Genomic DNA, 20,808 nt, shown 5'->3' with positions numbered 1-20,808 from the left:
TGAGTATGTTCCATGACACAGTTGCATCCATTATGTTAGCACAGGTCATTTGTTTGCAATTTATTCTCCTAAAAAGGGAATCTAAAGGGGTGGGCTATCTGTGCGTTCCTCGTGCTGTAAGTGCTAATGGAATGCGACGAATATATTTCATTGCAATTATGCCGCCGCTGAAAGGTTTCAACACAAAATATTTGCTAAGTGTTAAAGAAACATCTTAAACAATCTTGAATGTTGGAAGGCTGACAAGTATTCGTGGTCTCAGCTGCTGATAGACACCAGGCGCATCATTTAAGTCTCACTTTGCTTCTAATTAATTCCAGCCTGAGTCAGTGTTGGCTGTCAGAGCAAACCTCGCCTACACCTGCTGTCATCTATAGAATTACAGAAGACTGATTCACAAATTTCCATTCTTACAGTGATACTGATGGGAATCACCCCACAGTATATTTCTGAATAGAGAGAATCTTTTTATTGTTCTAGGGAGACAAACAGATATACTGTAACAATGATGAGTTCAGCTCTAATAGTTAAATCATACTGTAATTCATGCCATCACTCACAATGTTTAAAAAGAAACAGGTCAACGGGTATCTGGGCAGAATTTCCACTCTAGAATGTTTTTCAGAAAATCAGACCAGCTTTAAAATGCAGCCTCATGGCAAATAAAGAGTCATTTCAAATACATGACATGTGGTTGCTGTGCTTTGTTCAGACAGGATGTCATGGAGGAGTAAATGTAGCCTACACAACATGAGGAGGATGGATGTTTGAAGCTAGATGGAGCCAGCTGTAAGTAGTAATACCATTTTTTGTATGACAAAAGATTTTCAACGACAGTCTTTTGGTTCCTCTATCACATCTGTTGATCATCCTTCATCATTATGGTAGTAATCAGGCACCACCTGCTGGCACAAAATAGTACTTTAACCTTTTCACAAAAGGGTTTCATGACAAAGGAACAGTATGTACCACTGGAATCTTCTGTACCCACATGTATTCAGCATGTATTCAGCATGTGCACTTGTACCATAAATAACTTTGCAGTGAGGGCTCGACATATGTAGCTGTGTTAAATTAAAAGCTAGAAGGACAGTCAGATTCATTTTCTCCTCCACTTCGCAATGAACGGTTTACATTTCATGCTCTCATACTGTAATCATGTTATATGTAAATGCATGAAAAGTTAATTACATTTTTCACATGCCGATTCTACCACATTCTACATGTATAATGTAGGCCATATATAGGCAACCACACAAGTGGATTAAAACAAATACTATAGATCAGCAGCTCCAAGTTAAAGAAAGTATGCTGCATTTAAAAAAATCACAGTGTTGTGTATTGTAGGAAGTAGTGGTGAACTGCATTGATTTACAGTCTACTGGACGAATAGCAGTACAACTACTCATCCTCCTCATTTTCGTCCATGAAGACCTCACAATTTAATTCAGCTGACGCTTCCTCTGCTCTCTCATAGCTTTCCACAACTTCTTTGGATACCTCGTCCTCCAAAGACTCGTCCAAAACATGACCATCTACAGTCTCTTCTGTGTGAAAAGTCTGCAGCTGAGCCATGCTGCTGCTGTGGAGGGTCTGTGAAGTGAAAAACTGCTCATCTAGCCATCTGCGCCGAACTAACTACTGCCTTGGCACGCATGACCTGCTTTGCCTCCACAAGCTCCCTGAAACGCACACAATCATCAATAATGAACACTTCTTCTGCAGATAACCTGTGAAATCAAACTGAGCTCACTTTATTGCAGCCATCTTCTGGTTGATTGTACAAACATTATGAAGGTGCATTGACTTTTTCTGCACATTCAGCTCAGAGTCTCGTCCCTCTGACTGTGCATGAAGAACCGCTGATGTTGCAACCTGCTCATCAGCTCTGGAGTACACACTGTCAACAGCATCAGCCAGCCAATCATGTGTCCATCTCATCGAAGAGGTCCAGTGGCTGCAAATAGAAGTTGGAGTCCTTCAGTTTTTCTGATGTGGCTAGGACAACCTCAGCCCTCTCCTCAGCCTGCCTCTGAGCCTCCTCCAGGGCAAAGACCCTCTCCTCCACAGCCAAACCTGTGTTAGTCTAGAAAGTGGGAGAAATTATTTAGCCATGTGGTTTGACTCCGTTCAAACAGTCTGTTCTTGTCATTGATTTATGTCAGACTGAGCTGTTGGGGTTGTGAGATATTACAAATGTATAGGCTTACTGTAGTCTACCATGAGACAAAAAAACAAACAAACAAACAAAAACCCCCCCCCAACTATCAGTGAAATGTAAACATCATTTATTTCATTTATAGCCCTAGGTGTATTAGGCCATTGTGGGCAGTGTTTGACTGAGGAGGACTGCTCTACAGCAATATTGGATGTTTATGATTTTTGCATTGTGATGTGGTACCTTGATTTGTCAGATAATTAATTTTCCAGATCCAGCAAATATTTCAACTCATATTTTGTGATACTAAATTATATGCTGTATAGAAGAACTGGTACCTGCTAATAATAAAAGACATCAGACATTATTTATATTTCACAATAACCGCCGGGGCTGTGTAATGTAACTGAAACGTGACCATGAATTTGGACGTGCTAGAATATCAACGGGTGCGACTGCACGCGCCAAGCCAGCCACTTTAAAATGTCTTGCGTCCCTTGATTTTCAAGATAAAGTCACAGAGTAATATTTTCCTTCATATTATCCTACACATGGCACAAACTTAAGGTAACCCAAAGATATTTTTTTCTACATTTTCCTGTCTAATTGTTAATTAGTTCATATTTATTCGTTCGTTCAAAAAATTAGAAACGTAATTCTTTTATTTTGAAGGCCAGTCGTCAATTTCCTCTATGTAACGTTCTCTTTAGCTAGCTTAACACAAACATATTTGTAACGATACTTTATGGCGACAGATAATTCTCCCAGCAACGCCGAAATTACTTTCATGAAAGCCTGTTGTCGATTGAATTTCACTTTGTTACACGGTAATACAAAACAGAACAAGAAAATGTCGGACTTTTACAATGAATTGACCAACCCTGCAGAAAACACGATTACGAAAGTTAGCTAGCTAACTTAGTTACCTGGCGGGCGTCATCTCCATCACCTGTTGGAGGTTTGTGATTCTTCGACACACAAAACCACCCCATTATAAAGGCCCCGACGGTGAAGATGTTAATGAAGAACAAAACAGGAGAAGCATTGGAGTTTATATTTCTCCTGGACTGATACTGCTGAGTCCAACAAAATGTCCTGTTGGGGCGTCATTGACTTGCGCCTGGCCATGGCAGCAGCAGAAGCCCTGAAGAGGTATGTGCCTTCAGTGAGATGAATCCAGCAAATTGTGTATTTGCTATCATGTTGTGTATTATGCTAGACCCTTTGACCATGTCAGTCACTGGACTGTAATATTCAAAGCAACTGCTGGGGTCGGGGGTTGGAACAAGTGCTCAGACCCACCACTTCAGTAAATACCAGTGTAAAAGTGCTCTGTTGGATGTTAAAGGCCTGCATTCACTTTAGCTATGTCAGAGTGCATTAGTACAGTATTAGCGGCAAGATGTATTTTAAAATGACAGAGAACTAAAAGAAAAGAAAAAAAAAAACCTTCAGAGTGATAAAATGTGACTGCAAGCATATAATGTTGAAGCTGGTCCTGGTGCGGCCGAGTTTACAGTAGGTACATTATGCGCTGTTGTGTTGTTTATTTGTAGTCATGTATCATATTTGACGGGCTTGTAATGTATCTGCACTGTAGGAAGGCTGTAAGATACATATAATGGAGTAAAAATTGCAGTATGTCCCCCTGAAATGCAGTGGAGCATTAAAAAAATCTCAAAATTGAAAATTCCAAGTACCTCAAAACTGTACTTTTATTTCCCACCTCTCTTTTTAACTCACTAACATTTTAGCAGGCTGCAGATTCACCTCAAGGGGTTGCTCTTTAGTCATTTTTAAATTGCACACTACATTTCTTTGTGTGTGAATGCCACCAACCATCCATCGGTGGAATTGTGTGACAGTAATGTTTGTGTGCAGCAGAGCTACCCATTGTATAGAAAGCAGTAATTACTGTTTCTCAGACTGTCTTTTAGAAATTTCATGCAAGGCACCAGGTCCAGCAACAGTAACATCTCTGTATTTGTATAGAAACCTTAGTTTACTGTATGAGAGAAATAAAGGATTTATGGGCTCTCCCTTGAATAACGATAATGCTCCTCTCTGTAAGCGTGACATAGACAATAGCTTAAACACAGACATCAGGATAAAACAGTGCAGTCTCTGTCTAATCATGTAAGACTTCACAGGAATTCAGAAAGCCCTGTACTTAAGCTAGAGCAACATTATGTAGTGCTTGTGTGTTACATGTACGTACTCATGCATGAAATACAGCAGGGATCCATTAATGAAAACTTTGTCCAGTGCTAGTAATCAATAATTCCACTCTCTCTCAATGTTTAGCAACTGTAACTCTGTTTAAGGGCTATAGAAATGAATGAGTGTTTTACGTTGGATTGTTTCATATAATTTCAGTAATTGAACACAGGGGAACTTGAAAAATTGAAAATATGACTACATCTTCAATAAATCGAAGCGGGGTGATGAAATATCGCCAAAAGATTAATGGTACAACATATAGCATTTTTCTAAAACAATTAATGTGTTCTGTTGCTTTCTAAAGTTATTAAGTGATTAAAAAGTGGCGCCTCACCCTTGTGTGAAATGGAGTAAGTTAAAATGAATACAAGTTGTCGCTAAGTTTAAATTAAAGTGTAATTGATTGAAAACACAGTAAAGAATCTGTTGGTTCAGCTTCTCTCCAGCAGCTGCAGCTCTTCTTCACTCTGCAAAGAAACGTATTTATCCTGTCAGTTTAATACATCTACACACTGTTCAGTCAAATATTTTATCAGTCAGTCTCTTTACGGAAAAATGTGTGATTCTTTAAGCTTGTACAGGCGGATACCTCTGACATTGAGCATCATTGTGGACTCAGCTGTCCCCAGTTTGTTCTCAATGGCAACTTTGTATTCTCCGTAGTCTTTGGGTTCCACCCTGAGGATGAGCATGGAGCAGACTCCACATACATTGGTGATGTGGTAGTTGGTGTTTGTGTTCAGGCTGATATTGTTGCGGTACCATGTCACACGTGGAGCTGGATCACCCTTAACTGCACAGCTCATGTAGCACTCATAACCCTGTGGAGCTGTACGCTTCTTCAGGGGAACGATAAATGATGGAGGTGATTCAAAGTCCAAGGATTTTGTCTCTGGTATGTTTACTTTGAACTTTTCTGAAACACAAAAAATACATAAAGTGTAGGGCTTTACTGAATTATGATATACTTTCCAAAAGTTATGAAGTTAAAAATGAAACATCCTGTTCAACATTTAAAGCAAAATTGGTGAGTTATTTTTGTTTTGTATAATGTTAGAGTGGCAAAAAGGAAAAGGGCACCACACGAAAGTTTGAGCACCCCAAGAGATTTGAGCTCTCAGGTAACTTTAACCAGACCTTCATTAGGTTGTTATGAATATGAGCTGAAGGTTTTGCCATGGCCCTCACAGTTCCCTGACCTCACTGAAACATCATTGAAAATCTGTGGATAGACCTTAAAACATGCAAGATGGCCCAAGGATCCATGTGATTGAACATGGAGGCACAAACCTTTTTCCTTTTTGGTTTCAAACATGGGGGATTCTGAAGGCGGTGAAAGACCCATGTCATTTTTAGCAAATACTCTGAAGTTATACTGTCGTCCAGGCAAAATGTTGACAACTGTGAACTTATTGTTAAAGAGGTTATCTGCCACTGTCCTCCAAGTGCGTTTGAAGGAGTCCCGCTTGGATATCATGTAGTGTAGTCTATCATCCCTCTTCTCATCTGGAGATGAAGTCCAGGACAGAGTCACTGTTCCCGAGATGTTCTGATCTAGCTCCACTGGACCTGGAGGCTTTGGATCGTCTAAAACCAGATTTAGAGGCAAAGAGATCTAGATTACTAATATTACAGGGTTAGTTTGCTAATTTTCAATTTGAGTCATACTATTATGATGTGGATCAGACATAGAAGTTTTGGTTGGAACAACGTTGTCTTTATAGTAGCGCCACAAACCAGTAGCCAGCAATGTTATAGTAGTGACTTTACAGAAAATACATTTAATAGTGTTGTTGATAACACAAATTGTGTTACATTAGAGAAGAAATTACTTAGAAGAAAACTCTTTCAACCTTTGTTGACACTGGATGGTGTAGGTTACTTCAGATTATCTTTAACCCACTAACTATGAGCATCGACTGATAGTTGCAGCCATCTGCGCAAGTTGGGTGAAGTATTTAGTGTGCTTAATAGCATTGAAGGAACAGCTAATAAAACCGACAAACAGTATGCATGCAGTCTCTGTAACCTAACTCCTCACAGTGAGATTCACCTGTAACTCTGATTTCAACATTGAAGCTCTCCTGGCCAACAATGTTCTTGACAGTAATGGTGTAGATGCCTGTGTCAGACCGTTCAGATGTGGGGATTAGGAGCTGAGAACCTTTATCAGAGTTTGTAATTGTCACATGTTTGGCCACTGGAGTACCATCTTTTAGCCAAGAGATCTCTGGCAGTGGGGAAGCCTGTCGACAGTAAAGAACATATCAGAGTTTAATTTTTTGATCAGAGAAATTGGATAATGTTATCTGAAAACCTCACACAATTAAAATACATTCTCCTGAGAAACCATTAGTTAGAAAACGCCTGGCACAGTACCTCAAAGTTGATGTTCAGACGAACTGTGTTTCCAGATCTTACCACCACGAAGGTCTTCATATTGCGATCTTTAAACTTTGGCTTTACTGTGAGGGTGAAATTTAGAACAAATTATTTAGATTCTGGTATTTATACAATTTTAGCTAACTGTCTGGTATACTCTGTTGTCTTTTCTTGTGGACATAGATAGTAATGTTTTAAGGGAAAAATACAAGATTGGAATGAAGACGTGTAAAAATTAATCACTGCAGCATTTGTATAAATCCAGGTCCATTTCCAATCTCTGGGTACACCAGCCGTTCAGAATACTGCATTGCATAGCATACTGCGAACCTATTTCTATCCCGCAGTGTTGCAAATAACTGAGACACCAGGTGGCTTGACTAAATAAACAGAAGCCAGCAGTTTCAATACATACATATACAGACAAACAGCCGCATCAGTGATGTGCATGAAACTCCTTTGGTTAAAAACAACAAAATATGTCACTTTGCCCCTGTTATAGTGGTGTTTTATTGTTGTACCATGCCTTTAAATTGCTACGGTTGGTTGGAAGCTACATTTGAACTTCAGTATTAAATACTGAAAATCAAAACAAATACTATTTTTTTCATGTTGGGGTGTCCAGAATTATTTTAAACCCTTTATTTACCCTGTATTTCTGTCCTGTCTCAATAATTCTTACCTTTAACTCCAATATCCATGGATATTAAAATATTCTAAGAAACTATACTGTACAAACACAATACAGTAAAGCTGCGGTGCAGACAATATTTTCTTGGTGTGGAGCTGTGCAGTATGTTTTACAGCTGTAGGACTATTTTTAAGGGAGAGGGTGCTCTGCGCAGATGTATTATAGAGGAAAAACTAAATATTTGTTATGACTTTGTGTGGATACTGAATATAACCTGATCAGGACATTTGTGGGAACAGAAGAGAAAACTATTATTCATTCATCTTCACCAAACTGTCAAGTTGTTGATTTAATGTTGATGTTCTCACCAGGAGGAGGCATGGCAATGATGTAATTGTCAAAGCCCTGAGGTTCTCCATCACCTCCGTAATTGGTGGCAATTACTCTCGCCCAGTAGGTGGCCATTGCCTTCAAACCAAGCACGGTGTAGGATGTTAGAGTAATTGGAATGGCATTACAGCGGGTCCATTCAAGGCTTTCTATTGGTCTGATCTCCACATAGTACCCTTGGGCTTCATCCTCTACACCTTTCATTTCTTTAGGTTTAGTCCAAGCCAGTGAAACTGTGGTGTAATTGGAGGATGTTAACTTCAGGTCTGTGACTTTGCCTGGGGGTTCTGAAATTACAGTAATGTGAGGTTATTAGCTACCAGTGCTTTTATATTGCAGAAAGAGCTACAGACAACACTAGGTTGTAGGTTCACTGTAAGGCATAAGTTGGATAATTTTCAGTAATGACAACTGCAGCACAAAGAAGAGTGTGACTGGCTTACTCATTGGATCTCTTGCAATTACTGTGTCACATGGAATACTAGGATCTCCAGCACCAGATAGGTTGATAGCAGACACTCTAAATTCATATGCTGCACCTTCAAACACGTCTTTCACTGCATACTTTGTATCTGTGGAAAAAAGACGAAATGATTATCAAATCACTAGAAATATCCATTGAAGTAGGCAGCTACACAGCATTGTAACAAATCATGTGTGTTCCTGCAGCGTGTCGTATGAATTAGCTACCTGTAATAGGCCCTCCTTGATTTACAAGACTCCAGTAATTAGTGCCTTTCTTGTTCTTTTCCAAGTTGTATCCTACTATTTTGGTTCCTCCAGTGTCACATGGAGGAGACCATGCCAGATTGATGCAGTCTTTAAAGGCACTGACCACTTTAGGTGCTGTTGGCGGTCCAGGGTAACCTGTAGTTGGAAACATGATGTTTACTCAATTGCATGCTGTTATGTTATGTTCTTCTTTTCTTATTATTAACTCCAAAAATAAAACTTTGCACAGCCACAGTACACCAAAGATTTATTCACCAAATAAAATTTAATAGATAGCATAAACTTGCAAGAGAGCTTAAAAATGTTTGGCAAATGAAGCATGATATATTGGAAAAGAAGGTCATACTGGTCTGAGCCCACAAAGAATTGTAATGTTTTGTTTGATGGTTTCACTCTTTGCACATTATACCTGCTTCCCAAGAACTTAACAGGTTTTCATCAGACAGCAGCAAAGGTAGCCCTTGTACTACAAAACCTTATGCTTACGTAATACACCAGCTGGTATGTCCTCTGTCTGCAGGTAATCACTGATGCCTTCTGTGTTCTTGGCTCTGATCCGGTAGCAGTATCTCCTCCCAGGGTTCACATCTGAATCTTTGTAACTTGGGTCGTTGCCAGGGATCTCTCCAAGATTTGACCATTTATTACGCCCTACTTGTTGGCGTTCTATGATATAGTTTGTGACTGGGCATCCACCACTATCTTTTGGCAGTTTCCATTTGAACTCAACAGACGTTACAGCACTTTCCATAATGTCCACTGGTCCTTGTGGTGGTGTGGGTTTGTCTATTGACGAAATGAAAATAACTCATACTAACAGCAAACGCATCTATTTCCTTGTGTGCAGTACAATGTATAACACATGGCAAACTTAAGTCTACTGTTGTCAACTCACCCAGTACAATAAGTTTGGAAATTGCCTCTGTTGTACCATATTCATTTTTTATTTTGATTTTGACCTCTCCACTGTCTTTCCTTTGGCACTTAGTAAGGCGCAGTCTACTCTCAGTAGCTGATGTTTCAATCTTCACATTGAGGCCAGGCAAAAGCTCATCATCATCCTTGTACCACTGTGTATTCATAGGAGCCCCGCCTGAGAACGGCAGCTTCCATTCAGCATTTTCACCTGCCTTTATAATGACTGGTTTTGTGAATTTTCCGAGTGCCTCAGCATCGATTTTTGGTGGATCTTCAATGTTAGAGAAAAAAAATAGTTTTTGTCAGAAACTGAGGCCCTTTAAACAGTGGATACTTTAGCAATTGATGGCAAACCATGTTATTCATTTTTATCCTGACCTTGTATATTAAGTGTTGCTTCTGATTTACGGCCTTCAGCTTCAAACCGGTACACAGCTGCATCATCTTTGTTACAGCAATCAATTATCAACCTATGACAGGCTCCATCTTTGATAATTGTTACCCCATCCTCATTGCTTAGCTTGTCAGATAAAAAGATTAAATATTCAAACATTTTGATTAACATATACAAACAATATTTTTGACTAAAATGAACCTTTATGGTTTTACAAGGTGGGAAACAGCTATATGCAGGACAGTCATCCTATATACCCACAATTCTCTCCCGAATAGTTGACTTACCAGTTTCCCATTTTTATACCAACGTCCCTCAGAGGTCTCGCTGCTTAGTTTGCAAGACAGCTCTGTCCGTTCACCAACATTAGCATCAGTATCTGACAGCCCACTGACAAACTGAACACCACGGTCTGCAACAGTAAGAACAGATTCATAATTTAGAAATAAAAAAAAGTCACTGTGTGTACTATATGTGGCCTTATGTAACCTTTGGTAATCATAATATAAGAATTTATGAAAGGTTGTATTGTGAGGTATTTAAGGTCCAGTGTTTAGGCTTCGGGGACATCTACTGGTGAGGTTGCAGACTGCAACCATCTGAACACCTTCTCACCTTACCCTCCCCCTCCAAGCTTGTAGGAGAACTATTCCATATCTGCCAGTAAATCTTACACTCTGGGCCTTTTATGTCACAATCTGTAACCGTTTCTACATTGAAAACATAGCATTTACTGTTACATTTTGTAACTTATTTCACCTTGTTGATGTTGATACAGTATGCAGTGAAAATATTAGCAAATGACCATGTAGCATAAAATAACCCAATAAATTTTACCTATAACAGTGTCAGGAACCAAAGGGCCAGTTCGTAGTCGCTTCTTTTTCTTATCCGTATCATCATTTTTATCTTTGTCCTCTCCATCTGTTAGTAGGTTCTTATTCTTGCCATCCCCATCACCCTCGTCTCCCTCAGTTTTTACACCAGACCCATCATCAGTCCCGTCACCTGAACCATCACCAGTCCCATCACCAGAACCATCTCTTCCATCTCCTCCATCCCCCATTGCAGCTCTAGCTGCTGCATCTGCAGCGTCCTTTTCAGCCTGTGCTCGTCTGGCTGCGTCCAAGTCATCTTTCTCTTTTTGTAGTTTGGCCTGCTGGTCCAATGCTAGTTTAGTCAGGTCATCTTGATTCCCAGTTTGGGTGCCCATACGGCCTTTACGACCATTTGGATCAGCTGAACACATACAAGTAGGGGGAATAAATCATTTATTTTGATTAAACATTTTTTTAAATAAGAAAAAAATCAAGGATTATATATCCATGTATCACACTATCAAGAGTAGACTGATATATTTATCAAAAATCTATTAAGATGAAAAAACAAAGATGCCCCACCTTTCACTGTGAGAGAGGCACTGCTGCAAGTTATTCCAGCAATGGCATGATATGCTCCATTATCTGCCATTTCACAGCCTTTAACCCTCAGTGTGTGAATTAGTTTGTCCTCTGAGACAGTGATGTCATATTTGTCCCCATGTTCAAGTGACGAGTCCTGTTTTGACCATGCAATTCGGTTGAGGGGTGTTGACAACACACACTGAAAGATGGCGTCCTCACTTTCTACGGCCTTCACATCCTTAATCTTGGCTATGAACTCCACAGCAGGCACTGAGAGATGAGGAAGGGTAGATGTGGATGAAGTGGTTGATTAACTGATTGACTCTTTGTTAAATATGTGATATATATATTAAATATATTATTATAGTTTCCTTACCTTGAAAGTCAGTTGCAAGGACATTTGTCTCTTCAACATCAACCTGGTAAAATCCAGCATCTTCTGGTTGAGGATCTTTGATGCTGAAAACATACTTTGTCCCAGTTTTCTTTAGGCTGTGCTTTGAATTTTCATCATCGCCATATGGAACCATTGTCCCATCCTTTTTAGGGAGATGAAGTTAGATTACATTTTTTGATTTCTTTGTTATCTGAGCAGCAATGCTTTATCTTGCAATACTCACCTTGTACAAGTTAATTGCACTGTTTGGATCCCACAGTGTCATGTCCAGGCCAAATTCAGCTCTGCCATTGGGTTTTACTTCAATTTGTTTCACATTTTCCACTTTCTCTAGGACCTGCAAAAGAAGGATTAAAAAGTCCTTTGTATGTATCTGCAGGTTTTGCTCTGAACTTCACTGCTGAAGCCATGACATTTTGAACTTAAGTGGCCTTGAACAGAGCATAGATATCTATGCTCTGTTCAAGGCCTCTGTTCTGTTTACTTAAGATGCATCAGGTTAATTTAGCCTCAGGCAAAACCTTTCCTCATGCACCAGGGAATCTTGAAAATCTTTTAAACCCATTTGCATGAGACACGCTTTTATCAAGTAATTTAACACCCCCTGACAATGTCTTTCTGACCCTGCAATGTTTAGTTTTTCACCTTGCGGCAGTGATGCACAAGTGTATTCCAGTACTTTGTGACATCGCTAGTGGATGTGATTACAAAGCACATCTGACCACAACCCTTCACATAACTTCTGTTGAGTTACTCTTTAAAGTCAGGCAAAAACAAACAAACTAGCTGATGTGTGTGCCACCAGGTTTTCTTTTCCAGTCTTAGAATACTTTAAACAAATGTTATAAAGTTTTTAACCTTGTTTAAAACCGAGTCCGAATTCATGTTCGGTTGTTACAGACTGCACACAGTACAGTACCTTTGCCTGCTCATCTTGTCTTTCCTTCTTCAGCTGGTTGAGTCTCTTCAGCATCCAGCGGAAGTCAGTAACACCAAATTCCAAACAGATTTTTTCATAGTCCTTCTTTGGTGCGCCGATAAGCAGTTCCCAGAGCTTAGGATCAATTTCTCCCTCTTTCTTTGGTGGGAGTTGTTTTTTTCTGGTGACAACAACACTGAAAAAGAGGAACAGAGTAGTGTGTTTTTTGGGATTTGCAGCAGTACACATTTAAAAATGTTTGACTTGAGCTTACGTTTTCTTAAGCATTGATCTGAAATCCTGTGGTGGTTGTCCACCTGTGGAAAGAAAACCAGATATAGATTAGAGGAAAAGTCATGGGATGTTTTTCCCTAATGTCAAACAATTCCACTATCATATTCGTTTAAACTCTGTGTATAGCTCTTTCCAAAACCTTAGAAACCTGTGGAAACCAACGCCCAAAATTAACACAATGTACAGTGTTCAACATTACTGCTTAGACCCAAATTAAAGAAAAAACAAAACAAAACAAAACAAAACAACGTAATCATGAAAGTCATTCTAAAAATAAAGATGTGGATTGATGGATTATAGAAAGAATCACTTAAGCTTCTTCATATTGTTATGGTAAATTTTATACCTGCCTGGCCCGTCTTCTTTAAGCCAGCTGGAAACAAGCATGAATAGAAACACAAGAAACCATAAGTGAGTAGTCAAAATTACAGTATATTATACTTTAATTTGATAAATTTACAATTAACATTGTCGCATGTTGCATAATCAGGTCTTTTACCTCCAATTACATTGAGAGTTGCAGTGCAGACAGCCTTTCCGTACTCATTGGTGGCAAAGCATTTGTAGGTGTCAGCTTGATCAGCTTTTACACTGAGTATCTGATACAGAAGTATTGTCATAGATTGCATCTTTAGTGCTGAATATTAGGTTCTGTCTCCCATTGACATTATGAATAAACGTCTCTAATTGAGTCCTGTGAAATACTTTGAGAACAAATCAAAGTTCTTAACTTCATAGTACCTCATTCTTTTAAACAATTATAATAAAAATCTAAATACTTATTACAGATCAGCATGTTTAGGAGTACAGGAGAATGCATTGTGATGTTAGTATGATACACATTTGTGTTTTGTTCGATGTGTAGGATTCAAGTTAAACAGTATTTTCTCACCTCAAGAATGTGCTCTTGAAGTCTTTCATCATATCTAGATTTGTACTGTTCAGGGTCATCAACTTCGCCTTTATTACGCCCCCATGTTACAGTTGGTGCCGGCTCTCCGCTGACCATTGCTTTGAAGAATACTTTTTTACCTGAAACAATCGAAAATGATGTAGTTGTAGATAGTGTTTGATGTTGTTGTAATCATGATTTTACTTGTTATGTACCTTCTTGAGCAGTCACAGCCATTGGCTTCCGGCTGAAGTCAGGTGTTGACTTTCCGACAGGGAGTTGCTCAACATACTGAGTGATCATAACCCCGGGAACTCTGGACCTTTTCTTGATAGCCACTGTTAATACCAGGAAATAGCAGTCAAAGTCAGCTGTGTGAGATTGTTAAAGCAAACACAGACAAAAGAAACAAAAAATACAAATGTTCTTAATGCTTTCTGTGTGTCAGCACAGTTATATTCATTATTGACACTGTTCAAACATGCCTGAGTAAAACCATTGGATAGAATATGGTTAAAAACTCGTTTGAACAACCTGAGAACAACAACCAACAACCTGTTTCTTGCCAGGTATCTCAAAAGTGATCTCAACATTTAAACATCCAATTTTGAATGTTTAAAAACAGCAGGATCTTTAAATCCCGATATACTGAAGACCTGTTAACATCTTCACAAGTGCTTTGTGTATTGTTGCAGTTATGCAAAAATTTCACAAGAGGTCAGTATTTACTTTGTCTTTGTCAACTATTACAGCTGCTTCAACATGGCAAGACCTTTAATGTCTTAAACTGTGCTGATTTAAGATATACCATATTTGACTGAATTTTTGTCTAAAGGCACACAAATATATGGCAAAACCCCTCAAAAGCAGTTCAAGTGTTGTCATTGATTGATTTTAATATAAATTCCAATGAATTTGGGAGAAATGTGTAAGAAACCAGATTTTTTTCTGCTCATATAAAAGAAGTAAATTTTACTTACACCTTTGCAGTTTATGGTTGCAAAGAACTTTGCAGAAGATCAGAAAAAGTCATGTAAATGCATGTTAAATGTACACATACCCAATATAAAATCTAATTGAAAATGCAGTTTTAAAAATGTGTCTTTCAAGATGCTCTGAGAAGTTTGCTTTTCTGAGGCTGAAGTCGAGGAGCCGCAGTGTCAAGAGCGCTATTGCTATTGTTTTTTTAACTCAAACCTTGGAACCACCAGATGGGTGAGGCATTTTTTTCTGCCTTTTCCTCTCAAGGATTTCAACCGTCGGATGACTCAGTACAGAACACAAAGTTCATCCAACAGCTTGTGAAATTCCAACCGTTACTCCTCTTTCTGCACAAGCATCACACCACATAATGATTCAGAGCTGCTTCATTCACCCTGGGGCTTTAGTCTTTTCCTCTGCACAATATCGATAGGGCCAAATGGCTAATCATTGTGCAACTGTGTGCTGAATCAAATGTGTCCTACAATTATTGTAGTAAAATCAAGTCTTAAACCATTTTGAACTGTTGTCGTCTTGGGATTGATTTAACTGTGCCAAGTTAACTCTGTAGGTACCATACCAAAGCTTAAATCCCATTCAGAAGTATTCAATAAGAAAACATGCTGCAGATTGATTTTCAAATGGGTGTCACAGAATCTAATGAGACAATGACAGTTAACTCATTAATTGTTCGGTCACAAAATGTCAGAAAATAGCAAAAATGGCCACAAACAAGCCATTTTTAGTACAGTGTATTTAGACCAAAAACCAGCAATGGCACAACTTAGACAGCTTTGTATGACTGCTCCTAAACACGATCTATCCCAACAATTTGACATGTGAGGGATGGCTTCAAATCAATCATTTGGGGCTCATGAAACGAGATCAGTCACTATAAAGTTTCATGGTTTTAATTGTGCAATCTAAGATTCAGTTTTTAGAAGAAATACATTTTTTTGGGTTTGAAATGTGATACTGACATTTCGTCAAGGTAACTCTGGCCTTTGTGTCACTTTCTTTATCAGGTGTCTGCCATACCTTTTGAAACCATAAGTCCATTTAGTGTCCGTCATTAATTTTCAAATGTAAATATTTGTTATTTCCACAGCTTTCCAAGAAACAGACTTTTAAAATTGGGAATATGGCAAGCCATAATAAACACATTTTGGAAGTTAGCAAACCTGTACTCCCCTTGTACCACCTTTATCTCACTATCCTCTACTGTAGTTGCACAAAATCACATGGAAAAACACATAAGATGGCAGAAGGTAATGTTGAACGAACCCTTTTTTCTGTTCAGTAGCCTGACATGAATTACATTGCTCTGAATGCTACAAAATGAACTCAAGTTAAACGAAATCCTTTCTAAAATAGATAATTTGCACTGACATATTGTATCGTAAACTCAGTGGTTGACTAATTGTTTCACACTTTCTTTTTAGATTATCCTTTCCCCACCTTTTCACAGCAAACCTACTCCAGTTAGAGGGCATATATTGAATATTCATCAAACTGCATTTGTCATCTCTCAAGGGGTTGGTTTACGCTCTTATATCATCTCAAGGCAGGCAGGATTCTTTTAACCTTGTTCCCTAAGCATTGATTCACACATAATCCAAGCCTGGTAGGACACAGTCAGTCGTTTGCTTCTGCATACCGATCACTCCTGGAAGAACTGTCAGATTTGGACACCAGCAGACTTAAGGATACCTTCAGTAAGAATTTGTTGGCTGTGTAAAGCTCAGCAGCCACCAACACAAGGCCTCTAGACTGGGTGTGAGTAGTTTGACACTCAGAAATTTCTTGGAGGTGGAAAATGAAATTGGTACACTTCTTGTCCTTCGTGTATATCCATGAAAAACTTCTCTCCATTTCAAGTACTAAAGAAATGTTATTTCTCACATCAGATGACTTCAGATGTCTTGAAATGGTTTTCTTAAGTGTCGTTTCTTTTCTTCTTCTTTCTCTCTTTTTTCTCTTTTCTCTTTTTTCATATTTCACTCACCTTCACTTGTAATTTTTGTTTGTAGATGTAAATAAAAAACTCAAAAAAGCTCTGACTGTTCAGCTGGATAACAAGGTGTAACCTGTGTGTCAAATTATGTATGTATATATTTATTTAAACATTTGTGAAGGTTTTTGTTAAATTAGTGTAAATTGCAGTTAATGATACGTGTTTATCTGCAAACAGCCTCTCCATATTTCTGTGTACAACAAAGAAAACACAAATATCCCTCACATTTTCCAAACTTACCAGAGGCTTTTGGTTCCTGCTTTGTTACTGAACTCATTGCAGTGTGTTTTGATCACTTTGTGGCTGAAACACAAAGAAAAACTGTTACAATCGTACATCAGCACTCATCATGCTTACATCATACAGAACCAAACATATTGTTTGTGGTGATAATGAGGAAAGGGTGCTGCTTTTCACATGAACTCCGGAATAATGATCAGTACTACATATATTTAGATGTATTTGCAACATTAACAAAAGATTGGGAAGCAGCTTTACTCAACATAACGTGATCATCATCAACGTGGCCACTGTGACCTGCTGTATTCACACATGGGCATCAGGGGGTCGCTCCACAGACTTTGTGCTATGGACTGCATACAAGGGAGTGTAAAGTCTAGTTAATGTTCAGGTCAGCTGATTTGGATATTTGCGTTCACACAATGTTGAGCAGATTTGGTTAAGGAATCATGGAGAGGAGAAGCAAGCTTTATTCAACGGTAGTGAATATGTTTGCCTTTTTTTTGTTGTTGTTTTTTTTCAATCTCCCTGTGTGCCTTGGAACAGACTGGAAAATATAATTAAATGGTAGTAATAACAATAAAAAAACAAAAATAGTCATGATTCCTAAAAAGAATGATTGAATGAGAGAAATGATTAAATTAGAAATAAGTATACTGGCATATCAAATATTTTGATGAAAAGATAAGTTCCATACATATCTACTACTGTAGAGTCATAACAAGCAGTTATAATTATCATTGATTAATATCTCCATTTGGTTCACATTTAATTGATTAATTGTTTGTTTCACAAAATGTCAGAAAATAGCAAAAATGGCCACAAGGCCATTTTTGGTGCAGTTTATTTAGACCAAATACCAGCAATGGCGCAATTTACTCAGCTTTAAATGACTGCTCCCATCCCAGTTTCCCAAAATTCATCCCAAAACCCTGTCAATTGACTAATTAATTAATTAATTAATTAATTGTTTCAGCTCTAATTTTAATATAATTAATTTGCAGTTCCCTCCACAGTCTCAAGTACATACTCAGAGACAGGACTCAACTTCATGACTAAATTCTTGAACTGCTGGGTCATGAGAAACTGGGAGACCTACAGATGAGGTCGTGAGCCAGAAAAGGTTGAGGAACTCTGGTGGTTCTCCTCATGTATCATCTGTGTTACCGCATGACATCAGTCTGTCAAAAGTGGGATGCCTTGACTCCTGTGTGAGTCGTGCAGACATTTGGAGACATGCTGGGACACAGTAAAAGGGGAATGTGAAATCCCACCTAGTGGCTGACTCTGCCCAACTGCCTGTGGAGTCAAGTGGCTGTACCAGCAATTTAACTGCTCAGGATCCAAACATAGACGGGGGCAGAATGTCTTGGAATCAGACTGTTAAGCCGACGCACATATCTGTAAATCTCTTTTATACCACCAACTCTTAAAATTATGTTCTGCACAGTAAGTGTCGTGAGGTGCCTAGTTGTTAACTACCAGCAAAAGACTGAAAATCAGCTTTAACCTCAAACTGCTTGTCCTGAGCAATCATGTAGGTCTTTTTTGTGTTTCGGTGTACTTGATTTCCCTATTGAAAAAAAAAAAAAAAAAACTCTCCAGAGTTAATATGGGATACAGAGTTTGTTTTAACCGAGCCCTTTGTTTAAAGGCAGTGAACAGGTAATAACTTTGACCTACTGTGATTGTCACTCTCAAGAGCTTTAATTCAAGTATAAGTGGATGGTAATGACCAAAAACTGTTAATGTAGATTATTTCTAATCTTGAAGTTAGTTGAGGCGCTTTTAGTATCTTCCGAGCTAAGAGGCTTTTAATTAGATCAAAATGGGCTGTGTATCAAGATTATGGCCATAAGGATTTTTTACACGGCCCTTTAAAGACCATAAGAGGAACATTGGAAAAAAATGTGAAAAGGATATCTGACCTTGAAAATCTGCAACTCAGCAAAAAAAAAAAAAAAAGATATTATATAAAGGCTTTGATGTGTCACGCAGTGCACACTGATCATAGTTTCATACTCAGTCCTTTGTTTGTCGTAGAAAGCCAGATGGAAAGGTCACCTTCCCATCTGAAACATGGCACACACTTGAGATCGTCAATATCAGTATTTCATGATAATATCAGGAGGTCCATTTATATTTTTTTTCTTCATACATGGTTTCAGAATTCTTCAGACTTTACAACATCAACTCTTGTGAATATGACAAAAAAGTAAACTTTCAGGGTCGAAGTATTTTTATAGACATCACTCCTTTTCTGTGGTCTTTGTTATGGCACAGGTTAGCGAGGCTACGCTAACAAACCAGCCACTAACATTTTACACAGCTGTATGAAATATCTGCATGTCTGTAGGTCATAAAATGTTTAAAAAGATCTATTAAACGGTTATTTTACTATATGTTTGTCTTTTGTTTTATTAGGGTTAGTAGCCAATTAAATGCTCTGACAGCCTGAAAACCCAACCTAATGCTTATTTATGGTAAACAAATCCTACAATTTATTTTTAGGAAATGAAAACTTACTACGTTTACAAACCTTAAGTGCTTTTTGTCTCAGAATAAATGAGCATCATAAACATTTATATACCTGAAGAATGTATTGGAGCTCGTCAGCACTTTGTCACTTCTAATATTGGCCTCTTTTAACAAATGATGCTTGTCTGTTGTCCGATTGTTGCCTTGACTTGTGCCACTTGTTGACTGAAACCATCCTGCAATCTCACCATCCTGCAATCCTGCCATACAAAAAGTTGCTTTTGGTCAGTAGATTAGTTCGGTTAAGATTATTGATGCGGGAAGTTTGCCGTTAAGAAAAAGTCAGACTTACATTGCAGTTCTTCGCCCACTACGCTCAGCTCTTCGTCTTCAGCTTGTGCTCTTCACACTATCCAATATTTCAAAAGGTGACACCCCTTTTTGTTCGGTGATAAAAGTTTCCAGTGCATGGAAATCCATACATGGATGAAACGTAGTTGTTAAAAACCCATATTACAGCAGTGGTAAAGGGTGGAGGTTCCTCTTACCCATTCCTATGAAAGCGATCACTTTGCAGCTGACACTAGAAATACATTATGACTGTTCACTCAATCTGGTATTGGACATATCCAGTCAACAGTTTTCCAACATTACTATTGACAATATGAAAACACAATTTAAACTGTGATTTAAGCTATGATGAATTTGAGAATTTTTTTTTTCTTCGTGATTGATATCACTGAACTTGATCATGGTTCATAGTTGAGACTTTCTGATTCATGGATCCACAATAGTCATGTACAGTAAGAGTCAAAGCATCTCAGCAAAATATTTCGACTGGCAGCTTCACAAGGTCTCTGGTAATATGATCACTGTACTATGGATTTTATTGGCCAATAAACAAGAACATGAGACATTTTATTTGGTAAAATAATCTCTGGTTGAAATGAATTGCCTGTTCCAATTAGTCTCCAAAAGTATCAGCGGAAATTCTCACAGCATGTCGTTGGTATTCTGTGAGTCACACTGGCGGTGTGGTGGCATTATAAAAGGACGGTTGCTCATGGTGTGACGGTGTGTTGGACTCGTTGCAATGAGCAGGTTTTTGGGTTCACATTGTCAGAGGTTAAACAAGCGTGACTTATCCTGACCGTTTGAATAGTCACCCCGACCTCATAAAACACTGCAACATAACTGCAAGAAAAGCCTGATGACACGAGTGCAGAATTTACACAAATATTACCTCTGACCTGGCAGTGGAAATAAGGTGAGCGCTCTTGCATAAAGCAAGTACGTAGCAGCGATGAAAGTGTTTTAGATGTCACAGTATGTACAGTATGGACTTGATTTGTGTTGGAGCCGAGC

The 20,808-nt window shown here is 38.5% G+C and overlaps 1 protein-coding gene across 1 annotated transcript; it reads right to left on the bottom strand.

Annotated features, from left to right (window-relative positions):
• Nucleotides 1-1,924: 1,924 nt before the first annotated feature.
• Nucleotides 1,925-13,847, bottom strand: LOC139352029 (immunoglobulin-like and fibronectin type III domain-containing protein 1). Its single transcript, XM_070994052.1, has 22 exons — nucleotides 13,731-13,847; nucleotides 13,338-13,437; nucleotides 13,185-13,211; nucleotides 12,819-12,861; nucleotides 12,545-12,725; nucleotides 11,849-11,962; nucleotides 11,605-11,767; nucleotides 11,226-11,498; nucleotides 10,663-11,064; nucleotides 10,113-10,237; nucleotides 9,810-9,951; nucleotides 9,409-9,702; nucleotides 9,000-9,299; nucleotides 8,472-8,648; nucleotides 8,225-8,353; nucleotides 7,760-8,068; nucleotides 6,758-6,843; nucleotides 6,432-6,624; nucleotides 5,669-5,965; nucleotides 4,968-5,294; nucleotides 3,085-3,107; nucleotides 1,925-2,086 (listed from the first exon to the last, which is right to left on the bottom strand). The coding sequence occupies exons 1-22, from the start codon at nucleotides 13,845-13,847 to the stop codon at nucleotides 1,925-1,927; spliced, it is 3,984 nt and encodes a 1,327-aa protein (XP_070850153.1).
• Nucleotides 13,848-20,808: the final 6,961 nt, after the last annotated feature.

The sequence above is a fragment of the Chaetodon trifascialis genome, chromosome 3 (genome assembly GCF_039877785.1).
Source record: "Chaetodon trifascialis isolate fChaTrf1 chromosome 3, fChaTrf1.hap1, whole genome shotgun sequence".
NCBI lineage: Eukaryota > Metazoa > Chordata > Actinopteri > Chaetodontiformes > Chaetodontidae > Chaetodon > Chaetodon trifascialis.
This window is presented reverse-complemented; position numbering and strand designations above follow the sequence as displayed.